Below are 25110 nucleotides of genomic sequence, written 5' to 3'. Positions count from 1 at the left end.
CCTAATAATCACCTGATATTGCTGTCAGGCTGGCCAAATATCTGCCAACATTGCTGATCCCCTCATTCATCACTAGAGAAAAATAGAGGGGCATGATATTTCGGGAAGCAGCAAAACTATCTCCCGTTTTCTTTCTTCAGCTGATGGGAGGTGTTTGTGGGCCAGTCTCATATTCCAGCACTTTAGTGCTGGTGATGCACCCATCCTCTTTGCTCCAAAATAACTCTGTGCCATGGGAATTGGAAAGGATCCTTCCTCACGCCTAACATCAACAGGGTATACGTGAACCCATTTTCTTCCCAGGAAGTGGATTTCAGAACTTCTCAGATGATGGAAGAGTAATCCTCACCTCAGGTAGGCTCCAGGGGAGGGGCAAAGAAGGGTATTCTTATAACAGGGACTCTGGGGACAAGCTCAGCCACCCAGAAACAAACATAGGACATTTTATCCCTCCTCAATCTATTATTTCCCTTCATTTGACTTCATCTTTACTTTGCCTATTCCCAACAAGTAGTAGTTGATATTCAATTGAGCACAGCTCAGGTTCTGACCATGCACCTGGAAATCAGGGACTCCTTGTCCTTGGTTATTTGTAAAATAAAGAAATCTCTAGCTCACACTAGGCTGTGTGGACAGGATTTTCATCTTTGGAAACCAAAGTAGGAGTACGCCTTTCTCCTCCTCTTTCCAAATTGCTCTCCATTTAATTTTCCACTGTGGCCCTTACCTCCCTCAAGCTGACCAGGACCATACACAAAATCAGCTTCCAATAAATATCAACATTGAAGGTTCAGCAGGTTGCTAACTCTTGCAGAGTTATTGTGAAAGAATGTTGTATATAAATACCAAGTTTTATGGAGACTCAGAGATCTCTAAGAACACTTTAAATATCCCTGGTTTAATTAGTAGTTTTGGAATTAGGTAATGGCCTGTGGCTTCTAAGCTAGGTCTCTTGGGGTTTCTAGTCTTCAGGGGCTGCATGCAGCTATGATGTGCTCATACAATCTTCTGTCTCATAAATTGAATAAAATCGTCTTCAGACTTTCCCAAGCACCTATTCTCAATTACTGCAACACACATGCAAATTGATCCCTACTCTTCCAGATCTAAGGAAAAAAAGAACCAGTGCCTCAGCCTAGATCTCAACTCAGATACTTTTGGACTCCAATTGTCTGTCTCCTTGAGTTCTACTTCCCAGGGGGAAAGAAAAGGAAGAAATTCCTAGATTGGGGCCCATTTTCTCTAAGCAGAAGGTGCTTAGAGAAAATGGGCATCAACTCGCTTTGCAGCTGATCAACGTCGGGATAAATGCGCTCCAGTTCTCAGCATTTCTGAACCAGCTCTCTTACCGAGATAGGTCAACTAAATCGACGCTGTAACCAGATTTGACAGGTTTATTCTGGGCTGACGGCCATTGACTAGGTTCTCCGACTAGATAAGTCACTTGGCTGAGTTTACAGTAGGTGGGGCGCGCTCACCAGCTCATCAGCTCAAGGGTAGTGACTGGAAGTTTGTTGCAACATCGTTGAATCCAAGCAGCGGGCTGCAGCAGGAGATACCCTTTTGCCCCGCGAGCAAGGCACTAAGGAAAAGGTTCGCCCTAGGGAGCATCGGGCACTAGCACGGGAGAGGCACCGGACCCCCGGTGGCCCAGCCCCTTCTCCCACGGTTGGGAACGCGCAGTTGTAGCCGACTCAGAGCTAGGAGTCTCAGGTCTCGGCCGTTTAATTTGTTCTGTGGGTAGCAAGCGGAGAGTGGGACCAACTTGGGAACTCTCGCTCTGTGGTCTGCAAGAATCAGCGGCGGCAGCCACTGGTGCGGGAGGCGGGGGCACGTGCTTGGATGTGGGTGCTTGTGTAACCAACTCCCAGGCGTCAGCCCCGACAGCGCTCCGGTGGGTGGCTCGCCTGAGTCACTGTTTCCGCCGCGACCCTGTAGGCTCTGGGGTCCCTTGTCCGAACAAGGCGGGAGCATCCCGGGCGAAATAAGCGAACCACTCGCCTTGTGCAGCTATCATAGGGGAGTGGGAATTTGGAAAGTTCCCCGACTAGGAACACACGTGACCTCCTCCTGAAAGTAGTTCCGACTGTGGCCGTGTATCCCTCCACCTCCTTTTGAACCCTCCTCTGTCTCTCTGGCCCCGCCTACTCGCAGGGGCTGCAGCTTCCTATCGACCGGTACTTCACACTTGGGCCAGCAACCCCGGCCTCCAGCGTGCACAACCCGGCTTGGGGAGCACGGAACCTGGCCCTGGGGCGATCCCGTCCGGGTTTTCACAGCGGCCCAAAAGGGGCGGGGCGAGGTAGCCTCGGAGGCCCGAGCTTGAGTTCGACGCGGTGAATCGTACTGGAACCCCGAGGGGGGGGAAGTGCTCAGCCCTCCAGGGGGCGATGCACGGTGCAGCCCACCTGGGGATCCGCTTTCAGTCCGCCTGGACAGTTGTCTTTTGGGACCTAGAAATTCAGGGGCGATGCGCTCACACTCAACGTGCTTGGCCGGGAGCTCACTTTTAGGGCAAACGAGCCGACTCGCCTTGGAAGCGGGAGGTGGGGCGGTGAAAGAGAGCCGGATGAGGTGATACACACTGGAGACACAATAGGGGGTTGTTCTTTGTGCGGAGAATGACACCTTGAGAACACGGGGGCGGGGGAGGAGGGGAATGGAGATGGGTTTTCTCGGAAAGGCTGCTGCAGTCAAATCCCTGCGAACGACAGTGATCCAACACCGGTGTAAAAGGACAGAGAGGCTGCCTGCAGGCCGTGTCGGGGAAATCTGGGGGCGCAGGCAAGCGGAGGGGGTGTCATCGCTGCAGGGACCGTTCCTGCGTTTCCCTGTACACTGACCAGCACTGTCACCCGCTCCTTTGCACCTGTACACAGGTAACCTCAGACTCGAGTCAGTGACACCGGCTCAATGCACCCGCTTCAGCTTTCACCTTCAGCCCACCCCTCCCCCCACAACAGCCTACCCTGCCTCTGGCTGGGTTTCTGGGCACAAATCAAGGATTAGCTAGTCCCCCCGTCCTGCGTTGATGAAGAAGCAGCCAAGGCAAGTGCTGCTACTGGCGAGCGCCTCGGAACGTGCCCGAGCGAGCCCTGGGCAGTCACACTGGGCATGCTCAGTGGCGCCTGCAGGTTGGGGGCTCGGAGCTCTTACGCGGAGCTGCCGCTCCTGCCCCCTCCCCGCTCCCCCTGCCCTACGCCGTCCTTCCCTCCCCCGGCGCGATCGCGCCTGCCTCCCGCCTCCCCACGGACTCCCGAGGCACTCGGGCTCCCCGCGCGTCGGCGGAGGGGGCGGGCAGGCCGGCGGACGGTGATGTGGCGGAACTCTTTGTGCACTGCGGCAGGATACACGTTCGGACGCCGGGACGCGGTTGCGCTCAGTTCTCTCCTCTCGGAAGCTGCAGCCATGATGGAAGTTTGAGAGTTGAGCCGCTGTGAGGCGAGGCCGAGCTCAGGCGAGGGAGATGAGAGACGGCGGCGGCCGCGGCCCAGAGCCCCTCTCAGCGCCCGTGAGCAGCCGCGGGGGCAGCGCCCTCGCGGAGCCGGCCGGCCGGCGGCGGCGGCAGCGGCGGCGTTCCTTGCCTTGTCTTCGTCTTCTTTTCTAACCGTGCAGCAGCTTCTTCCTCGGCTTCTGAAAGGGAAGGTGGAAACCGTGGGCTCGGGCGGGAGCCGGCTGAAGCGCGGCGGCGGCACCTCCCGCTCCTGGAGCGGGGGGGAGAAGCGGCGGCGGCGGCCGCGGCGACTACAGCTCCGGGGAGGGAGTCGGAGTCGCCTGTCACCATTTCCAGGGCTGGGAAAGCCGGAGAGTTGGTCTCTCCCCTTCTACTGCCTCCAACACGGCGGCGGCGGCGGCGGCACATCCAGGGACCCGGGCCGGTTTTAAACCTCCCCTCCGCCGCCGCCGCACCCCCCCTGGCCCGGGCTCCGGAGGCCGCTGGAGGAGGCAGCCGTTCCGAGGATTATTCATCTTCTCCCCATTCCGCTGCCGCCGCTGCCAGGCCTCTGGCTGTTGAGGAGAAGCAGGCCCAGTCGCTGCAACCATCTAGCAGCCGCCGCAGCAGCCATTACCCGGCTGCGGTCCAGAGCCAAGCGGCAGCAGAGCGAGGGGCATCAGCTACCGCCAAGTCCAAAGCCATTTCCATCCTGCAGAAGAAGCCCCGCCACCAGCAGCTTCTGCCATCTCTCTCCTCCTTTTTCTTCAGCCACAGGCTCCCAGACATGACAGCCATCATCAAAGAGATCGTTAGCAGAAACAAAAGGAGATATCAAGAGGATGGATTCGACTTAGACTTGACCTGTATCCATTTCTGCGGCTGCTCCTCTGCCTTTCTGTCACTCTCTCTTAGAACGTGGGAGTAGACAGATGCGAAAAATTTTCCATAGTCTGGGTGACTATAACATATAACCCTGGTCGAGTTTCTAGCTTATGTACATTTTGTGCCTCTTTTGAATGCATTGAACGGAGGGTGTGTTCTGCTAGACGGAGCTCTTGCCTGGTTGCAAGTGTCAAAGCACCGATTGGTTTCTTAGCCTATGTATGGGGTCTCTTCCTAAGGGCTATTGTCCGTTAATACAGAATACAGTACGCTGTTAGTGGATTAGTGAGCTCGGTAATCCGGTCTACTAAATGAGCAGAAAAATAGACGCTTTGAGGTTGAGCATATCTCGATTAAATCTTGGCTTTAGGCCCTAGATCAAGGGTATAGATCAGATTAAAATGAAAATTAGTGTTGCACGTACGCATATTGCATCAGAATCTTGCAGTGATTGTTCTTAGTTTTCTGGGTTGCATTGATAGACTCTTAAAATGTGACTTGGGAGCTGATTTGCATAATTTTAGAAGCAGACTCATTTTTAGCATATATGGTGCTCATTGGAGGACAAAAGTAGGGTTTGTATGTTTAAACTAAGTTAATTACAACTTTGACCTGTATTTAGGAGTTTTGTCGTTTCACATCAGTAGTGTCATACCTCATAAGGCGCTTTTATTACATCTTTGTTAAATTTGCCTTTTTCTTTCTTGATGGGGTGATGTAGCATAAGGTATGAAATTTGCAGTTCAAGTAGTATTTTATATTCAGTGCTCGTCACACGTAATAGAATGGAGATTGAGTGGTTTTTGATCCCAATGATAATGTTGTGTAGGTTCAAGAGACTGTAACAAATGGTGATTGCAGAGATTAAATTTCAGTTCTCACTTGAAATTTAAGTATTGTGATGCCAGAACTGCTACTCACCTTTTGTAGACTTCAGGTCCTCTGACACCTTTGGGTTTCCCTTAAGTCTACTCCGAGTTGTGTAGAATGTCAACTATGATTTACCTGCTAATAACCAGAAATGCTGGCAAGAGTGGATTACTCCAGCTTCAGATTGTAGGTGTGTTAGCTTTTTTTCCATAGTGTTAAATTTACTGAGTCAGCTTGTTGAATAAGATAGAAACCCCAGAAATTTTAACTGTACAGTTTTGGTTGTCTAAAAGTTAGGCCTTTGTACTTCAAAAGGTAGTGGTTATTGAAAGGCGTTAGTCCTTGTAGTTTCAGATATAATAAACTGGTTTTAATCAAGGATGGAGAGCTCTCCTTTTTGTAGAATTGGAAGTATCACAGGAATTGAATTATTGGTAGGTCAGTGTATAAGGCATGAAAAACAGAATTAAGTTATTGATCTGAGGTGACTGGAGCACTTTATTAAGGCCTCAAATTTGGTGGTGTGAATTGTAGCAATGGACAATATTTAGTTGAAATTATGTAATTGCAGAAGTATTAATATTCTTAGTAAAAATTATTTCTTAGCAAATATCAGTAAACATTTTGCTTAAAGGTGATACGTGTATATGTCCTAAAAATTATGGGGGAGGTTTCTTTGTTTGTTTGTTTTAAGAAAACTTTATATCTGAAGAGGTTTTATTCCTTTGGATTATGTAGGTGCACATAAATAAATGTGCACAGCTACTGTTACCTGAGTTTTTGTTTTAAAATGATGATAAAAGTTACTGAAGAAATAGCTTTACAACGTACAAAATGTAACAGTTTTCTAAGTTAAAAATAATACTGAAAAAAGAATTGGAAATTTTTGGGGAGATTGCATTAATTGAAAACTTTGCTAAGGCTGAACTTGACCCGCTTGCCTAGAAGATATTAGGTAAAAACTCTTCTGATTTGTAACATTGCAAAAATAGTGTACTACTGGTGTGAATTGACAGTCATCTAGATGTATAAGGACAAATTAATTAAATGCTTATTTAACTTTTTTTTAAAAGCCCCAATTCAAAAAAATTTCTAGAATGCTGTTTGGTAGACAGATTGTTTTAGTAATCAAAGTATATGCATGCTATTTTTACTTTATCCATTTGATTTAAAATTATCCGGGTTATAAGACTAAAATTATTCTGTCAGGTTCTTCTCATATGTGAGTAGTGAAGTAAGTGGTTGGCCATTTCTCCCTTCATTTCAGAGTATGTGTACCTCTATGTGTGAAATTTATGTGACTTAAAACTTTCTCTAAAACTGTATTTTTCGTTATGGTATGCGTAGAAAGCAGTATCAAATATTGCATCAGATGAGTAATAACACTTAATTCCTAGAGTTGTGGTTTTATTGAGCCAAATGTTGATAAGAAAAAAAAATCACTTAGGAAAAAGTCAGTGAAGGACTTGCTTTTTCACACTTCCAATAATTTTGATACACCAAAGCACTTTGGTTTGCTTGGTTTCCCCTAGTGTTTTGTGTTTATTGTGGGGGGTGGGGGTGGGGATTAAAATGTCCATTGAAGACTCTCTGGCAGGTTGTAGGATCTATTTCAATAGTTAGCCTGTTGAAAAGTTAATTTCCTTTATGAAAGTAGTGACTGGAGTATTTTCATCTGTGATTTCTCAAAGGAAAATTGAAGACTATAATTCCGTTGTAAAAGATTTTTGCAAAATTGAATTATTCTAAAAATAATTTGTTGCTAGGGTTTTATTCTTAATGTTAGTCTGGAAAGTAGTGCTGAACATGAGGCTATAAAATATTTAGTGTCTTTAGACACTATTTAGTGTCATGGAAACTTTAGGCTTCTGTTGTATTTTTATCATTTGATAAGTTTATGTCTTCAAATATTAACCTTCATAGGGAATATTTTTAACTTGTAAAGAGTACAGTGACTACTGAAATTAACTGTATTATCTTTTAAGATTAGTGATTACTGAAATAACTGTATTTTCAAGTGGTTTTTTTTTTAATTCTATTTGCAATTTTTATTTTACACTGTTACGTATCTGCTAAGTTGTATTTCTTCCCTGAACAACATGACTGGCCCACCTAAATGCTATATGATAATTTACAAACTTCATTTTTATAAAGCTTACTCTAGACTAAACCCATCTGAAAGGAGAGTAATTTATAGTTTATATGACTCTTACTATAAGGAAAAAGGGATTTTATTGCTGTCCTTTGTAAATGTTTGCATAGTAGTACAATCATCAGTGCAGATTTACATTGCTTATAATATACTAAAATACTAAATGAAAAAACGACATAAAATATGTGAGATATAACTATCTTAATTGTAAATTTAGTTTTAGAAAGAAAGTAGAGAAAGTTGCATTTGTGTGTATTATTTTTAGAATTTTAACAATAGGAGAAAGGTAGCTGGTGAGTTATTTTAATTTTTATGTGGAACAGTGTATCTGCTTTTTTCAATAACCACCTACAATATACAAATCTCTTAATGATACAAAATTCCTTACTTTTTTGGAAGTGAAATCTTCAGTTCTTATTTTCAAGTGTTCTCATTTTGAAATTTGGTATTTGTTTATTTGGTGATAGCTTAATACTTTTTAATAATTTTCAAGACACTTAAGTAATCACTTCAGTGACTTGTGATGCAGGAGTATTTGTTATGGGAAAATCAATTCATAAAGTTTCAACATTAATTCACACTCAGTAAACATTCTATTTTAAAATTTTTACCTCGGCTTTTTTAGTAAAACAAAAGTATAGGAAATGTTTTCATATTAATGTCGTACGTGAAGTTGGAGTTTGTAAAGAGAAATTTAGAAGTGTGCATGCATATGACAGGTTTTCAATTACTTAAAATGTTAGGCCTTGGCTGTACTATAAGGATTTAGCTTCCAGAAGATATGTATAAGAAATTTATTTGGTATATTTTTTCCTATAGAGACCATTAGTTCTGAATTTTTATTTCTATTTCGTACAACCTTCATTCTTATCTTTTCTTCTCTCTCTCTGTTTTTCTGTTAGATAAATTTGATTTTAAGCAAAGTCAGTATTGGAGAATTCTTTTGTGGCCTGAATTCAATAAGAAAAGGTGTTAGGATTTGTTCTAAGGATAGTGACTTAAGACATTTGTATCATCTTGTGAGATTGGGGTCAGTAATGATTTCAGTAAATATTCACTTCTGTTTCACAATTGCTTTTTATCTGGTATCTTTGAAATTAGTGCAGTTGCTATCAGAGGCATCAGTAATGTTGAGGTTAGACTGAATAACCTTAAGTTAGTAAGGATTTGTTGAGCAACCTGGTATCCTTAATTCTTTTACATAGGCCACATTACTGCTACATACATTCTTTGCTAGGTGGTCAGAATGTTTTGGTCTGTGAATAATGAGTCCTTGTAAGTGTTGAATGTATGCACTTACTAACATAAAATACTCTTCATTTGTCAGGAAAAGTGAAATTAGTATATTGGATTTGACTGTATTCACCTATCCCCTAATTTTTCAAATTTATTTTTCATTGGTTACAGAAAAGGTATTAGCAATTTGGGTCTTTTAAAATAATTTGCTCTGGAAATAAAAAGGCTGTTGGAAAAATATGAATCTAAGAAGAATAAACATAATTTAGGTATGAATTAATTTTGGATGGGAAATTTTACTTTAGTTCAAGTGTAGTTAAGGCAGGTTGTCTTCATTTACAACAGTTGGCATTAAAGAGCTGAGTGGACATCTTCAGGTTGTTAGGTATACACTTGTTGATAGTGTTGAGAATATCAGCAGGTGAATACTGTGGCCGCACCTGCCGGCAAAAGGATATTCTTAACCTGTCTGTACATAGTGTGGAAAAGAAGACTGAATACACAGAACATTCAAACACAGTGGTTATAAATAATGTGTGTAAATAAATACAAAGCTAACTACCATAATATTTCTTAAAAAGGAACATTTTTTTTTCTCTCTAACGAAGAGGATACGTTGGTGGATATTAGAATTTTCAAATAAGGTTAATTCTGTTTTAAATTACATTAAAATATTGGGTATTTGTTTTATCTACACATTGTGTATACACTGTTTCATTTTAGATTTTAGGATGGCAGGGTAAGCTCTGGAGCCAGACTGCCTGTGTTGGAATTCTGGCTCTGCCCCTTAGTAGTTGGATGACTTTGAAGAGGTTAATTAACCCTCTTAATTTATTTTTATCTGTAAAATGGAGATAATAGTAGCTACCCAAATAAAGTTTTTCTTGAAAAATAAATGACATAATACAAGTAATTCAGTTAGCATAGTACCTGTCACTTTGTAAATGCTATTTAAATGGTAACTGCTTCTCTTAAAAATTATGATTTCAGAGTACCCATGTATGAGAAGTTATTTGTATTTTCATTTGTAGGAAGAGTAGTGATTATGACTGAGTTTCCTCAATTTTTGGTATGTTAGAATTTTAATTGGTTCAAGCTCTGAGTATTTTTTAAACTAGGGGTATTCCTTTAGAAGCTCTGAGTATAAAAAGTCTGTGATTTTGCTGTTTAATCACTAATAGAATGTAAAGCTCTGCTTACTCATACTGTTGACCAAAGAAGTTAATCATGTTAATCAAAAAGTATTTGCTTTAAAATACTAAGGGAAGGTGAAAACTTCCTATTATGGCATACTAAAATTGAAGTTTTAGAATAAAAATTTGTTACAATATTAAATGTTTCTTAGTGTTGAAGATAGGTCAACTTAAATATGTATTTTTAGTCACGAAGAGTAATCTCTGCCTCAAATGAAAGAAAACGTTTAATGTATGATATAAGAGTTATGTAAACTTTTTATCAAAAGGTATATTTCTTAGCATTTCTTTCCAAGTTCAGATTTTGGAGGAGTCATGCAACTTTAAATGTCAGTTACATTTATTACAATACAATTTACACTTAATGTAATCTGGTAGTGCATTAATATAGGAATTTAATTTTAGTGTTAAACTGTTGTATTATTGTGTCTCATTTTCACATTTAATCAAGATTCTCAATACAATTTTAAGCCCTAGAAATGGGAAGAAGGAGCTAAAGGATTTTTCTTCTTCATTTATTCTTACAAGGTATGGAGAAGGATGGAGACCTGCTTAGTAAAGACTATTACGAGTGTATAGGGGTCAGTCTCTTTTTTTTTTTTTCCTTTGCCTGTGCTGGTTTCCCAGCTGTGTCATAGTACCCTCAATAGTGAAGCACTTGATTTCCAGTGAGGTTTTTTTATTTGTTTAGCATTGTGGAATGAACGGTGCCCTGTCTAATTACATATGTGACATCTGATTATGTGATTTTTGAATATTTTGTTATGATGTAAAAACTGGCTATATTTTGATCCATGTCTAGGTTGTAGAATTGAACTGTGCATTTTGACATCTTCTGGGCAAATTGAGTTGTCTGAAACTCTCTCTCTCTCTCTCTCTCTGTCTCTCTCTCTCCCCCCTCCCTCCCCCTGTCCCTCTCCCTCCCCCTCTCCTCCCTCCCCCTCTCCTTCTCCCTCCCCCGCTCCCTCCTCCTTCCCTCCCTCTCCCTCTCTCTAAATGCTACAGGTACTTATGTTTTGCTTTATATCACTACCCAAAGAGTTCATTTATTATTGTTAAAGCCCTTCAGAATAATTTTCAATTTTGGTTCCTTTGATTTTTGTAGATTTTCAGGCTAAAATATGATACGGTTCTCTTTAGTAATAGTTGCAAGGATTGCACTCTGCTATTTTTATATGTTTAATATTTCTGATCTTTTAAAGAAGATGTGATTATTTAAGGCATTGTGATTTGAATTAGGTATTCTTCAAATCAGATGTATTCTTAAAGTGATTTATAAATATAGCATACATGATCAAAGTTGCAAACAACTGCTTTAAAATGTATGCAACTTTTTTCATTTAAAATTCATTTCCTCATGAATTAGTGAGACTGGTTATTCTGAACTGATTGGAGATCAAATAAATAGAATTGAAAACTTTTTTTTTACTTTTAAAATGAAGTTTGGGGGATGTTACTAAGGGTGATTTTAGGTATTTATTTTTAAAATTTGTATTTATGAATTACTTTCAGTTTTTCAGAGGTAAAATGGGATGATGCCTTGGCTTTTCTGTTTTGTTTTTCCTTCATAAGTGAAAACAGTGCTTTTCCAGACTTAATTTAGCCATGTTGTAAAATTTATTTAACATTTTTATTTTATGAAATATGAAAAAATGACTTGGGTCAGAAGGATTTTTTTTCTTTTTAAATGTAATAGAATTAGCTAGCGTGTATCTAACAGTGTCTTGTATTTAATATATATATATATATATATATATATATATAAATATATATAAATATTTATTATCAAAGCCTTTTCTTAATCATTAGCTTATTTGATTTGGCAAAGAAGAAAAGATACAACCTAAGAGTTAGGGCAAGCATTACTTTTTTTTCTTTTTTTTTTTGGTGGTATAGGGATCATAGGTCCAATAGAGTCAGTTGCTTGTTGAAAGCTGGTAGAAGATTGAGTCCAAAGAAGGATGCAGGGTTTTGGGGCACCTGGTGCAGTATTTCTCAGATTATGTTACATCAGTGGTTCTCAACCTTTAGGGGTTACAGAATAACCTGCAGGGCTTGTTAGACCATAGATTACGTGCCCCACCTACAGAGTTTCTGATCATTAGGTCTGGATTGGGACCTGAGAATTTGTGTTTCTAACAAGTTCCCAGGTGATGCTGATGGTCGGTGATCCCACTTGGTGAACCGTTGTAGTACAGTGTCTCCCATCAAGCAAATCCTCAATGTGTTAGCTCTTTTAGGTTAGTAGAATTTATACATATATTTTCTGATTTGATCTGTAAACCCTAAATAGTTCAGCATGGCAAATGTTACCCTGATTTTGTAGACAAGGCATTGAGTTTAGAAAGGCAATATAGTGGAATGGAAGAAAACTAGATTTGGGAATCAGCTAGGCCTAAAGTCGAGCTTAAATTCTTGCTCAGTCACTTTATCAGTTATGTAATAAAAGATGTACCACTTAACCTTTCTGAACCCTAGTTTTCACATCTCTAACATAGTAAAAATCCTTAGCTTGTAGGTGGTTTTTTCTGGTTTGTTAGAAGAATAGTTTAGATGTTTTTGGATTTGTTGCCAACTGGAGGTGATCCCCTCCCACCTTGCCTGGGCATTTGACAATGTCTTGACATTTTTGATCGTCGTAGCTGGGGAATCAAGCGGGTAGGGATGCTATTGGCATCTAGTGGGTAGAAGCCAGGGCTGCTGCTCAACATCTTACAATGCACAGGCCAGCCCCTCCCACAATAAAGAAATATCTGTCCCAAATTGCCATTACTGCTGTGGTTGAGAAACCCTGGTTTAGAGGTATAAAGTATCTGGTAGATAATAAGTATAATACGCAATAAAAGTCAGTACCTTTGCCCTTAGGTTGTGGTATTTAAGATCAAATTGCCAATAAATGATGGAGCTAGGCTTTTAATATCTAGGTTTTCTGACTGTTGCTAGGCCAGTATTCTTTATAATAAATACTTTGTCCACAAAGGATATCCCTGGTAACAAAAAAGGTTTATTTGAAGAAGTCTCATGTGTTATTAGGCTGATTGTGAAATTGTTGCTTTCAAATTCTGCTAGAAAAGTCTGAGGATGCTTTCAACAAACGTGTAAGTGTAATGCACTGCATGAGTTATTGAGAAGGATGTTGCATAGAACTGCTCTAACAGGATGGGTATGCTTTATGAAAAGAAAGCATGTATTTTTTTTTTTTTTTAACTTTTTATATTGCCAGTAGTTTTTAAAATAACCCTTAGCTTGTTTCCTTTAATTATGTAGAGGGGAGATACTTTGCTCCCAGTATACTTGTTTTTTGTTGTTTAATGCATTCCTTAACCTTTTACTTTTTTATTCTAAAGCTGCTTTTGTTATAGTCAGATTTGATGGAATTAAATGTGTTGATGGAAAATGGCAAATTTCGACAAGTTATAAAAACTTCTCATATCTTTCCCAATAAAGAAAGTAGGGTTGACTAAGGCATGATGCATGTGTTACATTCTTTTCTAGACCCTAAAATTGCTATGTCAGCCTGTTGAATTAAAGTGCTTTACTTATTTAAATTAAAAACTTGCATTAATGTGAAGTTTTTAGAAAGGTTTGTGATGGAGTCTCAGATTAGTTCAGATATGAGAAGATGCCAAGGGAGTAGTTTAGTGGATTCAGATTTTTTTTTTTTTTTTTTTGCTTTGTTTTGTTTTTTTAGGGCAAACATAATTACGAAAGTGTTCTAGGAATAGATTGTTTGTTATGTTTTTTTCAGTTTGCTTCATTTTACGATTTACTTTGCCTGTCACTTTGCACAAGCAGAATAAAATGCCAAGGCCTATTTTTAAAATCCTTAATGAAATTTAAGTTTTGACTGTGTTACGATTCTTTCTGAAATTACAAGAGATAGTCAGAGGTACTGATAACCTATTTTAAAACCGAGATTGCTAATCACATGATACCTTCAGATTTGTTAAGAAAAAGAGATAACATCTATTGCTGTACTTTAATTGAATAAGGCTTATGGTGTTTATTTTATTATGAATAAAAAACTCCACTTGCTTATTATACTTAAGAAATTTTTAAAATAAAAACATGATTAATTAAAGAAAATTTTAAAAAGTACCCATTGTTCTACTTCTCTGAAACTTCATGTTTCCATATTAGCTTCTAGTTTTGTTCCTAGGCGTATGTTTTAACATGTAATTTATTATTCTGAACTTAAAGGGGGCGGGGGATTTGTGTTTGAAGAATTTCCAAAGCACAGCTTCATAATTGTCTAAAATAATGATTTTTTCTTTTTTTTTAATTTTATTGGGGAAAGGGAACAGGACTTTATTGGGGGAACAGTGTGTACTTCCAGTCCTTTTTCCCAAGTCAAGTTGTTGTCCTTTCAATCTTAGTTGTGGAGGGTGCCGTTCAGCTTCAAGTTGTTGTCCTTTCAGCCTTAGTTGTGAAGGGCGCAGCTCAGCTCCAGGTCCAGATGCCGTTGCTAGTTGCTAGTTGCAGTGGGCACAGCCCACCATCCCTTGAGGTTGTTGAACCGGCAACCTTGTGGTTGAGAGGATGCATTCCAACCAACTGAGCCATCCAGGAGCTCAGTGGCAGCTCAGCTCAAGGTGCCATGTTCAGTCTTAGTTGCAGGGGGCAACTAAGTGCAGGGGGCCACCATCCCTTGTGGGACTCCAGGAGTTGAACCGGCAACCTTGAGGTTGAGAGCCCACTGGCCCATGTGAGAATCGAACCGGCAGCCTTCGGAGTTAGGAGCATGGAGCTCTAACCGCCTGAGCCACCGGGCCGGCCCTAAAATAATGACTTTTAAATGATGAAATCATCAACAATGTTTTTTCCCCTGAAGTTATGCATTAAACTTGTTTCCAATATTTGGCTAATATTTTTTTCTGCTATTGTCTGATTTTTCTTTGCAGTGTATTTAAGATGGCCTAAATATTACGAAATGTTTTCATGATTTTGAGTCATAAAATTGTAATCAGTTACACAAAAAAATAGCTAAGTGTTTTAGTTTTGAAGTTTTTTTTCTTACTTATAGGAAGCTATTAGATATTTAAAGTTTTAAGCATATTTTACTTAAATGAAATGAAATAAAATTTAAACACTTTTGATCTGTCAAATTTCTTTTTGCTATTGTAGGAATATTGTGTTGAAATTAAAGTGGATATAGAAGTAATTTGAATAAATTGCCACATCATTTTATACTAAAGTAGTTATAACCTGTTGCTTTCCTGTGTTTAATGAGAAAGGGTATATAGCTTTTGATGTTACTGTTATCTGGAGCATATTTTGAATGATATAGTTTATATTTGTATAGTAGCCTCGGTAATTAGTGATATTACTTGATGAAGGTTTGCTCTGTATTTGCATTTATGATTAATACTAATTTTTGTGGTCAAAGTTTCATGCTACTTTATGTCAGATGCTTTTTTTAAATGTCAGATATTATAAAAAAGGGAAATAATTTTAACCTTATTCACTGACAGTTCTTTCTCAGTGAAATTTATTAATTATTGTAGTTAGAATAAAAACTATTGCGGAAGAAAAAAATTCTTCTCTTTTTCAAATAAAATTGTTAGAGTAACATTTTTCCAGATGAGGTAAAGTTGTTTTAATTCTTAAGAAAATTTTGATCTAGGTGTGGTGTATATGCCTTCTTGGGTGCTAATGAAAACATCGTCGAGGCAAAAATATTTTGTGTAGGAGTGTATACATGTATGTTTTTTGAAAACTAGCAAAACAACCTAACATCTGAATAGTTTTCATGGGCTAGTTGTAGGAAATCAATATAAAATAAATAATTTAGTACATTGAAAGTATGATACAACTTTGCATACCTAGATTCTGTCCAATGTGATTAAGATTATATCTAATACTGTTAAATGCGCTAAGGTGCTAATTATTAAGGCTATTTTGGATTCTTTTTAATACTGAAAAGGTCACACAGATTGTGATTATTGTGTAGTGTCCAAGAACTAAGGCTTGCCATCTGTTACTTAAATATAGGAAAAAGTTAAGATAATCTAGTGATATAAGTGATTCTGGCACTTCTGTTTTTGGAATTATCTATTACGATTTTTAAAGACTAATCAAAATTTTAAGCTTGTACAAAAATAAAACTTAACGGCTCTGCCAGTGTTTATATTTTTTACCAAAATGCAAAGATACTGGTTGAGAAGGAAAGATTATGTAATGAAAGTCTGGCTTTTAGTCATTTACAAGATTGTTTAGATATTTAAGTGGAAACATGTTTTAACTTGAGATATTAAGTTATATAAGATTTTGATATTTTTAAACTGGTTTTCTTAACAGTTGATATTTCAGAATTCATTATTGTAAAAATCAGGTAACTGATTTAGTAAGTATTCCTTAAAAATTTGCTTTAAATATTTTTCAGGTTTTCTTTTTTCTTCTTTTATAACTCATTTCTTGTGTGTGTGTTAGTAAATGAATTGCCCCATTTAAAATCTTGCTGTTGTAGTTTCAGCCGCTAGAAAGGGTGTTTCTGTAACTTAATTTCTTTTTACCCCCAAGCACTTGGTCTTGCCAAGTTGCATGAGTCTTTAAAATCATATATTTGGCTTAATAGGATCTGATAAATTTTAATCTACTTTGTTTTATTTATTACATTGACATTTTTTATTGAGAAGTTTGTTTTCATGCCAAATGATTAATACAATCAGATACAATATGTCAGTTTAGATGTGTTTTTTTCTTTTTTTTAAGATTTTATTGGGGAAGGGGAACAGGACTTTATTGGGCAACAGTGTGTACTTCCAGGCCTTTCTTCCAAGTCAAGTTGTTGTCCTTTCAATCTTAGTTGTGGAGGGTGCCGTTCAGCTTCAAGTTGTTGTCCTTTCAGTCTTAGTTGTGGAGGGCGCAGCTCAGCTCCAGGTCCAGTTGCGGTTTTCTAGTTGCACGGGGCACAGCCCACCATCCCTTACAGGAGTTGAACCGGCAACTTTGTGTTTGAGAGGATGCATTCCAACCAACTGAGCCAACTGGGAGCTCTGCGGCAGCTCAGCTCACGGTGCCGTGTTCAGTCTTAGTTGCAGGGGGCAGAGCCCACCATCCCTTGCGGGACTCCAGGAGTTGAACCCCAGGAGTTGAACCGGCAACCTTGTGGTTGAGAACCCACTGGCCCATGTGGGAATTGAACTGGCAGCCTTCGGAGTTAGGAGCATAGAGCTCTAACCACCTGAGCCACAGGCCGGCCTAGAGGTGATTTTGAATTTATGTTTTCAAATGCAACTTTGTGTCTGGGGCCTCTACTTTTTGTATGAGAAACATCTTGCCAATTTCAAATTAATGTCTGATGAGAGTAGATTGTTTTACTAGCATCAGTTTATAGAATTTGTTCAGGCCTGAACTGTAGGCCCTGAAAAGAATGATGCCTTTTAGACCTTTTTGGATAGACGGATAATATGTACATAAATTATATTGCTTATATTAAGTGAAGCACATATGTAGGTGAGATTTTTATACAAATACTAAAAGTTTAAAAGTCTTTACCTGTTTTGTTTGCTTTATAGTACTTAAAGGGTGTGAAGTGTTAAGAGTTCCTTTTCCTTGTTTTCATTTCTTTCCCTCCCATCTAACTGTTGGTATTTTTGTCTTTCTATATATTAAATTTTGTTTTTTAAGTTTGTTTACTGGTTGAAAAAGTTGACTCCTTAATTAATTTTTTTCTTTTACATTTCATCTTAATTATTTTCAAAGAATTTTAGTATGTTCTCCTTTGAATATGAAGATTCCACAACTAATCGTGCTTAGTAATTGTGCTTTTTTCCCCCAGTTGAAATAATTGTATTTATACTAAAATGGTATCTCCAGAAACAAACGTTTATAGGTAGCTGACTAAAATTAAGTGTAATCTGTTCAAACCAAGTAATGTAGGTTTTCATCTGTTAGAATATTTTACAATTACTTATTAAATTTTAAAATACGAGTTTTAACTGGTATTTTAGTATATATAATTTCAGATTGCTTCATAAATCACTTATTCAAGTGATTATAAAGTTGATCTAATGATTAAAATATCTTCAGTGGGAATATGAGTCATTTTGCAATATGAGGATAAGGCAATTATAAAATCAGTAGTATGATTTTACCAGTAAAGTAATTAATGCCATTATGTGTACCTTCATATTTTAAAATCCACATGTATTTCTAGTTCTTATTGTTCTTATCCAGATTAAAATACTACACTTAGGCAAATGATTTCCTGGTTTAAGATATAAAATAAAGAGTCTTGGTTTTATTACGTTAAAGCCAAATACAAAATGAAGCAGTGTAAGTGTAGCACACATGTTTGGAGCTTTTCTCTTTTTAAAATGGTTCAAATTAATGGCTTTCTTGGAAATATAAATTTAATTGTTAGAAGTTAAATTTTTTGTAGTTTTGGTTTAATCAGGAAAAGAGAACCCACTTGCCAGAGACACAGTTGTATTAGAACTTTGTTTTCTTAGTACCCTGTGTGTGTAATAGTTTTTTAATATTAGGAAATTAGTTCATGGTTGCATCTAAAAGATCAATACAATTGCAAATCTTGGAATCATTTTTTTTAGAATGCAGTTTGCTAATATTGAGTGAATTGGCACTAAATATTATGAATAGGCTTTTGTTCTCAAATTACTGACACATCCCTTTGGCATCTTCTGTACCTTAACTGTTTGAATGTCTTTTTTTCTGTAAAAGTTAATGCCTTTTTTCATTTTGCATAGCTATTAGACTAGTTAAAACCTAGTGTTTTAGGTAGTCACTTGTAAAATAAGTGATAAAAGCACAGTTTTTGTAATTGAATGATAGTACAGAAGTAACCTATAAATCTAACATTGAATGTAAAGATTACAGGATAAAGATACAATCTTGTGTGCTTTATAGTAATGCTGGATCAATATAATTTTAACTTACAATCTTTCCTGTGCTTTATTATGATTTTGCTGTAGAAAATTACAGTTAGCATTTGGCGCAGTTAAGTATATAATGTTGACAAATATGTCTAATGTTGAACTGGTAATCTTTTTGAAAGTTGTTAGGTAAATTATAGCCATATTTTGATTGTTATTGGTAGTCAAGCTTAGGTTTTTTTGGTTTTTTTTTAGTGGGAGCAAAACGAGAGAGAGAGAGAGAGAGAGAGAGAGAGAGAGAGAGAGAGAGAGAGAATGTGTATGTGTATTTTAACAGCAGCAGTGTTCTGAAACAGGAAATCAGTCTTATCGTATTCATCCAGAGACCTAGGAAGAAGGTAATTGTTTGGTATACTCGTTGAAATCAGTTAGTTGGGCAACCAAAATTTTTGGTTGCACAGATGCACACTTGAACAGTAGTAGATACATTATTTCAGAATTAACAACTACTTTGAAGAAATATTGATTGAATTTGTTGAAGGGAATAATACTTCAGCTAATACACTAAAAAATTGTACTTTAGATTGTAGAGTATTACTAGCCTTTTCAGTGACTTGGTAAGATATTTTTCTGTGGTTGTAATTTGCTTAAATTTAAATAATTCAAGTTTAGAGTGCCTTGTTCCTTTAAAAAAAATTTTTTTTTAACAATCTAATCTTACTATATCTGGCTTGAAAGGGTTTCAAAATGATTCTTAAATTTAAACAATTTAATAGGAAAAAAGTTAATTCTATTTCAAATGTTTGTCATTTGAAATTAGCTTCCCGTTTGTTAATGTCCATGTGCACAAAATTACATACTTGTAATTAGTGTTTTCATACTGTTCTGTGTTCTTTTTTCACAAATTTTTATCTCTCAGTGGGTACTTGTCATTTTTAAAGCTATGGGGGTAATATTTCATCAGGCTAGCTACCATGCTTTGCTTAGGGTACTGTGTTAGGGTTATTTTCATTTTTTGATTTTATAAACTACTATTGTATCTTTGTGTAGTTTACTTTTTTTGTTTTCAAAGTATATTGTTAGAGGGGGATTGCTGGAATAAAAAGTTCAACTATTTCTTATATTTCTTAGCTCTTTGTTACAAGTTGTAGATTTCTCGCCAAATGAACCAATTTATGGTATTGCTACTAAGTGGAAGAATTACTAGAAATTCTTGATGTTACCTTTGAAGAGTGATGTTTTCATTTAGAAAGTAAGATCTAAACTTCTATTTCAAAACAAAAGTATGTGTAAACTTTTCAGTCAAGATGGGTTTGTATAATACAAAAACATGAAAGTTGTGAGGTTCGAATTGTTTGGAGAAGTAGAAAACTTCAGTAGAGTTCGTAAATTATTTGGTAGTCACTTTTCCTTTCTGGTTTGGCACTGCTTGCAGATAATTAAAAAGTGTTAAAAGGAAACTAAAATTTATGCTAAAGTGAATGTAAGTTAATATATTGGAGTTCTTTCTTTATAAAATCATACTGAGTTGGCTTGTAATGAGACATTTAAACTAAAATTAAACAACAGGACATTTCTAATTCTTGCAACCTCAAATAATAACAACCCCTTGTTTACAGTTATAGAGCCCTTTCAATTTTATAGATTTAGAGATATTTCCAGGTATCTCATTTGATCCCTGAAACAGCCAGTGAAGAAGTTGCAGCAAGTGTTATTATCATTATTTTATAGAAAAACAAAACAGGAATATTTAATGCCCAGAGATACTGAGTAGCTTATCTGAAGTCATACGCTTTTATAAAGCTGAAAATGAAATTCTCGTCTTCTCTGTTAAAGACTGTGCATTAAGTCCTCCATATAGGGCCTGGCACCGAGTAAATATTTAAATGTTCTGTGTTGTATCTGGCCATTCCTTCTTTTTCTTAAAAATCCCCATTTTTTTGGAGCATTCTTCCTCTTAAGATTTCTGTAGTTCAAACTTCTGTGCCTATGTGTACTTTCACTTTAGAAAATAAAGTTTTAGGATACATTAATTGGTATGTACAGGAATGATTATATGCCTTAGATATTAGGACACATTGTTCCTAAATAATGAACAATCAGCACTTTATCAACTGGAAAATTCAAGGAACTGCTATTTATGCTTTTCTCCCAATATGAATCTTTAATTTAGAAACCAGATCCAAATATTTAGTACACTTAATAGGGAAAATAAAATCTATTAAGAAGTATAAAATCATTAAATGGAAAGCCATAGAAGTCTATGAGAGTGGGTAGTTACTAAAGCATAATTTGATTAGAAGAGATGATAATATGGATGTAACTGGGACATACTTGGAAAGTGTTATATTTAAACTTGTTCAAGTTTGTTGAGAGGAATTGTAAACCTGATGCAGCTTATGAATCAATGACTGAATTTTGTTTCCTCTCACCTCAGCCTTAAATGTCTGTTGGTTTAAAGCACTGACAGAAAACAGAAAAAGCTCCAGAAATTCCTGGAAAATAAAATTAAATAGTGAAGTATTGGTATTTGCTAATTTGCTTCAACTCTTGTTGTCTTCTCTCGTTAGTCTGACTTTATCCCTTCATTCCAGCTGCTGGATTTAGCTCAGTGTTCCTCTTGTGAACCAGGCACCTTCAGATTTGCATTTGATGCTTTTTGAACTCTACTTCTCTCAATTTGTCTCTTTGTATTTTGCTAGTCATGTTTGGTGTATGTTACAGCTTCATCTTGTTATCTTGTTACTGTAACTTTCAGTTAACCAGAATTTTAAGAATAGTTATATGTGATTTATGGAAATAATTTTCCTTAAAATAATTATGGCAGGAAAAAACAGTGGTTATTGGTTTCTATATTGGCACTCCATTTGAGTTTATAAACTGTTGAGGGATAAGCATATCTATATATTATATAGAGTACTACAAAATACTTTCAGTAATCATCATACTTGAAATATTATTCAGTGTATGTCAGGAATACATTCCTGTAAAATAAGGTTAGGGAACTATTTTTGGTTATTCTATTTGAAAATTCTAGGTAAATTTATAGTAGTAAACCCCATTAATTTAGGCGCAAGTAAAATTTTGAGATAAACTCATCAGATCTCAACTTAAGTTGTTTTCTAAAAGGTGTTTTGTTAATTGGCTGTAACTTGGAGCATATTTTTAGTGTTTTATGATTGGATGCTTACAACAGACAATAAAAATGTATCTAGCTCATAAAGTAGCTACATTATTTTATAATAGGTCAGTTATATTATAGGTTAAATTGACTTTGGACAGACTTTAGAACTTAATTATCATTTATTAATTTTTTTCTTTGGTACGGTATTCTGTTATATGAGAAGGGACTGTGTAGCACTTGAATCAAGACTGTCCAAATGATATATATCTAATTTTCAAAACTCATCAACTAATCACTTAAGATCTGTGTATTTTATTGTATGTAAGGTATACCGCAATTAAAACAAAACACATGGAACATGTTTGCACAGGTGGTGGGGGCGAGGCCCGGGAAGACTGTCTGTTGTGTCTCAGATCTCATATAGCTATGGTGGCCATCCAACCTAGGCAAGATAGAAAACACCATCTATGCATTCTTTTTACCTCTCTTACTGAATGTGTAGTAAGTAGCTGCTGATATTATGGGGGGAAGAAAGCTTTTTTTTGTTTGTAGTAATATTTTATGTATATTCTTAAAATCAGTACTTGAAAGACAAACTGATATAGTAAAGATTTGAAAGAATTAAAGTTTCTGTTAGGCTTCGATGCTCTTTAGGAAGAGTGTTATTTAACAAGTCAGTGTCATGGAAAAAAAGCCAAATAGTTATGGTGGGCTCTTATTGTCTAGGCCTGTACCATTGTTCAATTAATAGACAACTATCACTGTTCTAGGCATTGTTTATAAATTAACTCATTTATTCCTCATAACAACCCTATATGATAGGCACTTTTATTAGCCCCATTTTACATAGGAAACTGGGGCACAGAGAGTATGTAACTTGCCCAGGATTACACATTAAATGAAGCTGAGATTCAAGTCCAGGCAGGCAGCTTGGCTCTAGAGCATATGTGTGTGTTCTTAACCACGGTGCCACACTGACTGCAAGTAGATCACAGATCACTCACTAGATGGCAGAAATACTTGGCTTCCTTCAGTGATCTAGTTAGTATAATGACGCTTAGTACTTATAAGTCACTAGATAAAAATTTCATATTAAACACTACTTATTTGAATGTATATTCAGTAAATTCAGGTTAAGGCTATTCTGTATTATAAATCGTGTGTGTGTGTGTGTGTGTGTGTGTGTGTGTGTGTGTATGGCGGTCTGACTTGGTTTAAATTGTGTAAAAACATGCCATAAAAATTTTAATGTAAGGAGAAGCAAAACAAAGATTTTGTTTGTTGATATAATACTTGGCATAAATATTTGCCTCAAAACTCAGCACTCATTAGTTGCTGACATCGATTTTAGAAACGTTGGTAGATTTTTGTATTGTCTTTTAGATTTTTCAGTTTCAGTGTTTGATTAGTAAAATACTTTCATTTGGACCTGCTTTCATGAAAATTTTATATTTTTGTTAATGACTTTGAAATATAAACCATAATCTTTTGTGAGACAGAGTGTTACAGAAAGCTTGAGCTTTGAAGTTATGTACATAATGGGTTTGAATTATAACTTATTACTTATTGGCTTTGGGACCTTGGGCCAATTACCTAATCTTTTTGACTCTCAATTTTTATCGTCTGTGAAATGGTAATATTACTTCGTAGGTTTGTTAGGATTAAGTGAGAATATATTTGGCATACTGTCTGGCACATGTTCTAATTTATGATGGATGCCAGTCTTGGGTAAAATCTTAAACTATGAAGAGTGAAGGTGAGGCGCTAAGGAAAATGAAACTTCCAAAAGACTGAATTCCTAGATTCTATTTAAAAGGATAGAATTGTGACTCTGCAAGAGATTGCATGCAGGGCAGTGGATTGTTGCTCTGCACGAGACTCGCATGCTGATCCTGGCCTTGTTTGACTCATTTGTCTGATTAAATTGAACTCCCTGCCACGGCATCCTTTAGACCTAATCTGCTGTCAGTCCTGCCGCCTTCTCCATAAAGCTTTGCGGTGTGAGCTGTACTGGACTGCCCGCTTTTTCCTAATATTTTCATATCTCTGCTCTATCCTCTGCTTAGAATGTTGTAATTGCTCGTTTCTTCTGTCTACTGATGTCTGATTTCTTAAGGATTAGCTAACCTATTCCCTACTTTGTGAAGTTTTATCTGTGCCCCTACAGCATTAATCCCTCTTTCTCTAGCTCTTAAAACATCTTGATATGTACCTAATAGGGCCTTTGGCACAGTTGTAGGTCTGTGTGTCTGTCTTTCTGATAGAATAAGTAGCTCCGGAGTGCAGTAGTCTGCTTACTTAGCCTTAAATTCTCAGTGCCCCTTCCACAGAATGTTCTGTATGTATTTGAATAATTAAGTGAATGAAGGAGGGGGCCAGTTGAATTAAAAAGTGTATAACATTCCCATTTATGTATAGTTATAGACAAATAGTTTCTTAATTAAGTTAACCAAGTCTTTGGTAAATTGATTTACTTTATTAGTATTCATAGTGCAAGAGTGAGTTTTGAGTTTAGTCCTGGTTAAAATGACTATTTCAAGGGGCGTTATACTTCTGTGTTTTTCTGTAAGGCTAAAATCTTACTAGCATTCTCATTGAAATTAATGGTTAGGTAAGTTTGATAGTAGTAATAATTACTTCTTTTAAGTAAAAATAGTTTTCTTTTGCATTGCTCTGGAAAACATGGATGATTTGAATTGATATTTTTGACTAAAAGTGTATATAATTTTTTAGATAGGAATTCCGGATTGGTGGTAACTGCCACTGCCTTGGGTTCCCCACTGCTGTCTCATTTTTTTTTCTTCTCCTGACTGTTACTTCTCATTTTCTTATGTTTGTGCTTCAAGACAGAGGTAAAAAGTAAAGATTATTCACTTTCAGGAATTGTACCGCTATTGGCTTCGTTTGAGCCTCCATTTTCTTCAGCTTTTATTCTCACGAATGGACATAATACCCTAAAACATTTCGATAATTGACCAAAAGCTACATTTTTAGGTGGGTCTACTTTCTTATGTGAGCATAATAGATTATAGCTAATATTTGTGACGTTCAAAATGATCATCCTAGTAGTTTTCTTTTGGAATCTTTATAGTAGAAGAACGCTTTGAGGTTTGGGTGAATGTATGTATTTTTTCTTTTAAGTTAAAATAGGATATTAGATTTATGGAGAAACGACTTATACATTACAGGAATTCATTATATTAGGATGATAATAATGACAAATAAGTGAAATTAAATATTACATATTCATATACATGAATAATCATACACTTATATACATACTCATATATAGCCCATTTATTCTTATGAATGTGTTGCAGAAAAGCCAGAACAAAAATTCCCTGTCATTATATGATATTGGGAATTCCATTAGACTCACATTT

The 25110-nt window shown here is 37.0% G+C and overlaps 2 protein-coding genes across 3 annotated transcripts in view; both read left to right on the top strand.

Moving 5' to 3' along the window:
• The first annotated feature begins 2286 nt into the window (after positions 1-2286).
• MLDHR (mitochondrial lactate dehydrogenase regulator) lies at positions 2287-3412 on the top strand. Its single transcript, XM_088791971.1, is given in 2 exon segments — positions 2287-3360; positions 3362-3412. Coding segments are annotated over 2 exon segments (297 nt in total). The 5' UTR covers positions 2287-3114.
• PTEN (phosphatase and tensin homolog) overlaps positions 3338-25110 on the top strand; it is an 84415-nt gene continuing 62642 nt past the window's right edge. Inside the window, exon 1 of one of the 2 annotated variants that reach the window (XM_019738851.3) lies at positions 3338-4299. In XM_019738851.3, coding sequence (XP_019594410.1) covers positions 4221-4299 — 79 coding nt within the window. In that variant the 5' untranslated portion in view covers positions 3338-4220. The remainder of the gene's footprint in view (positions 4300-25110) is intronic. The other variant, XM_019738842.3, reaches the window with a different exon arrangement.

The sequence above is a fragment of the Rhinolophus sinicus genome, chromosome 15 (assembly GCF_057876585.1).
Source record: "Rhinolophus sinicus isolate RSI-liver-muscle chromosome 15, RSI-T2T, whole genome shotgun sequence".
Classification (NCBI taxonomy): Eukaryota; Metazoa; Chordata; class Mammalia; order Chiroptera; family Rhinolophidae; genus Rhinolophus; species Rhinolophus sinicus.
Note: the sequence above shows the minus strand (reverse complement) of the source record. Positions and strands in the feature narration are given on the sequence as shown.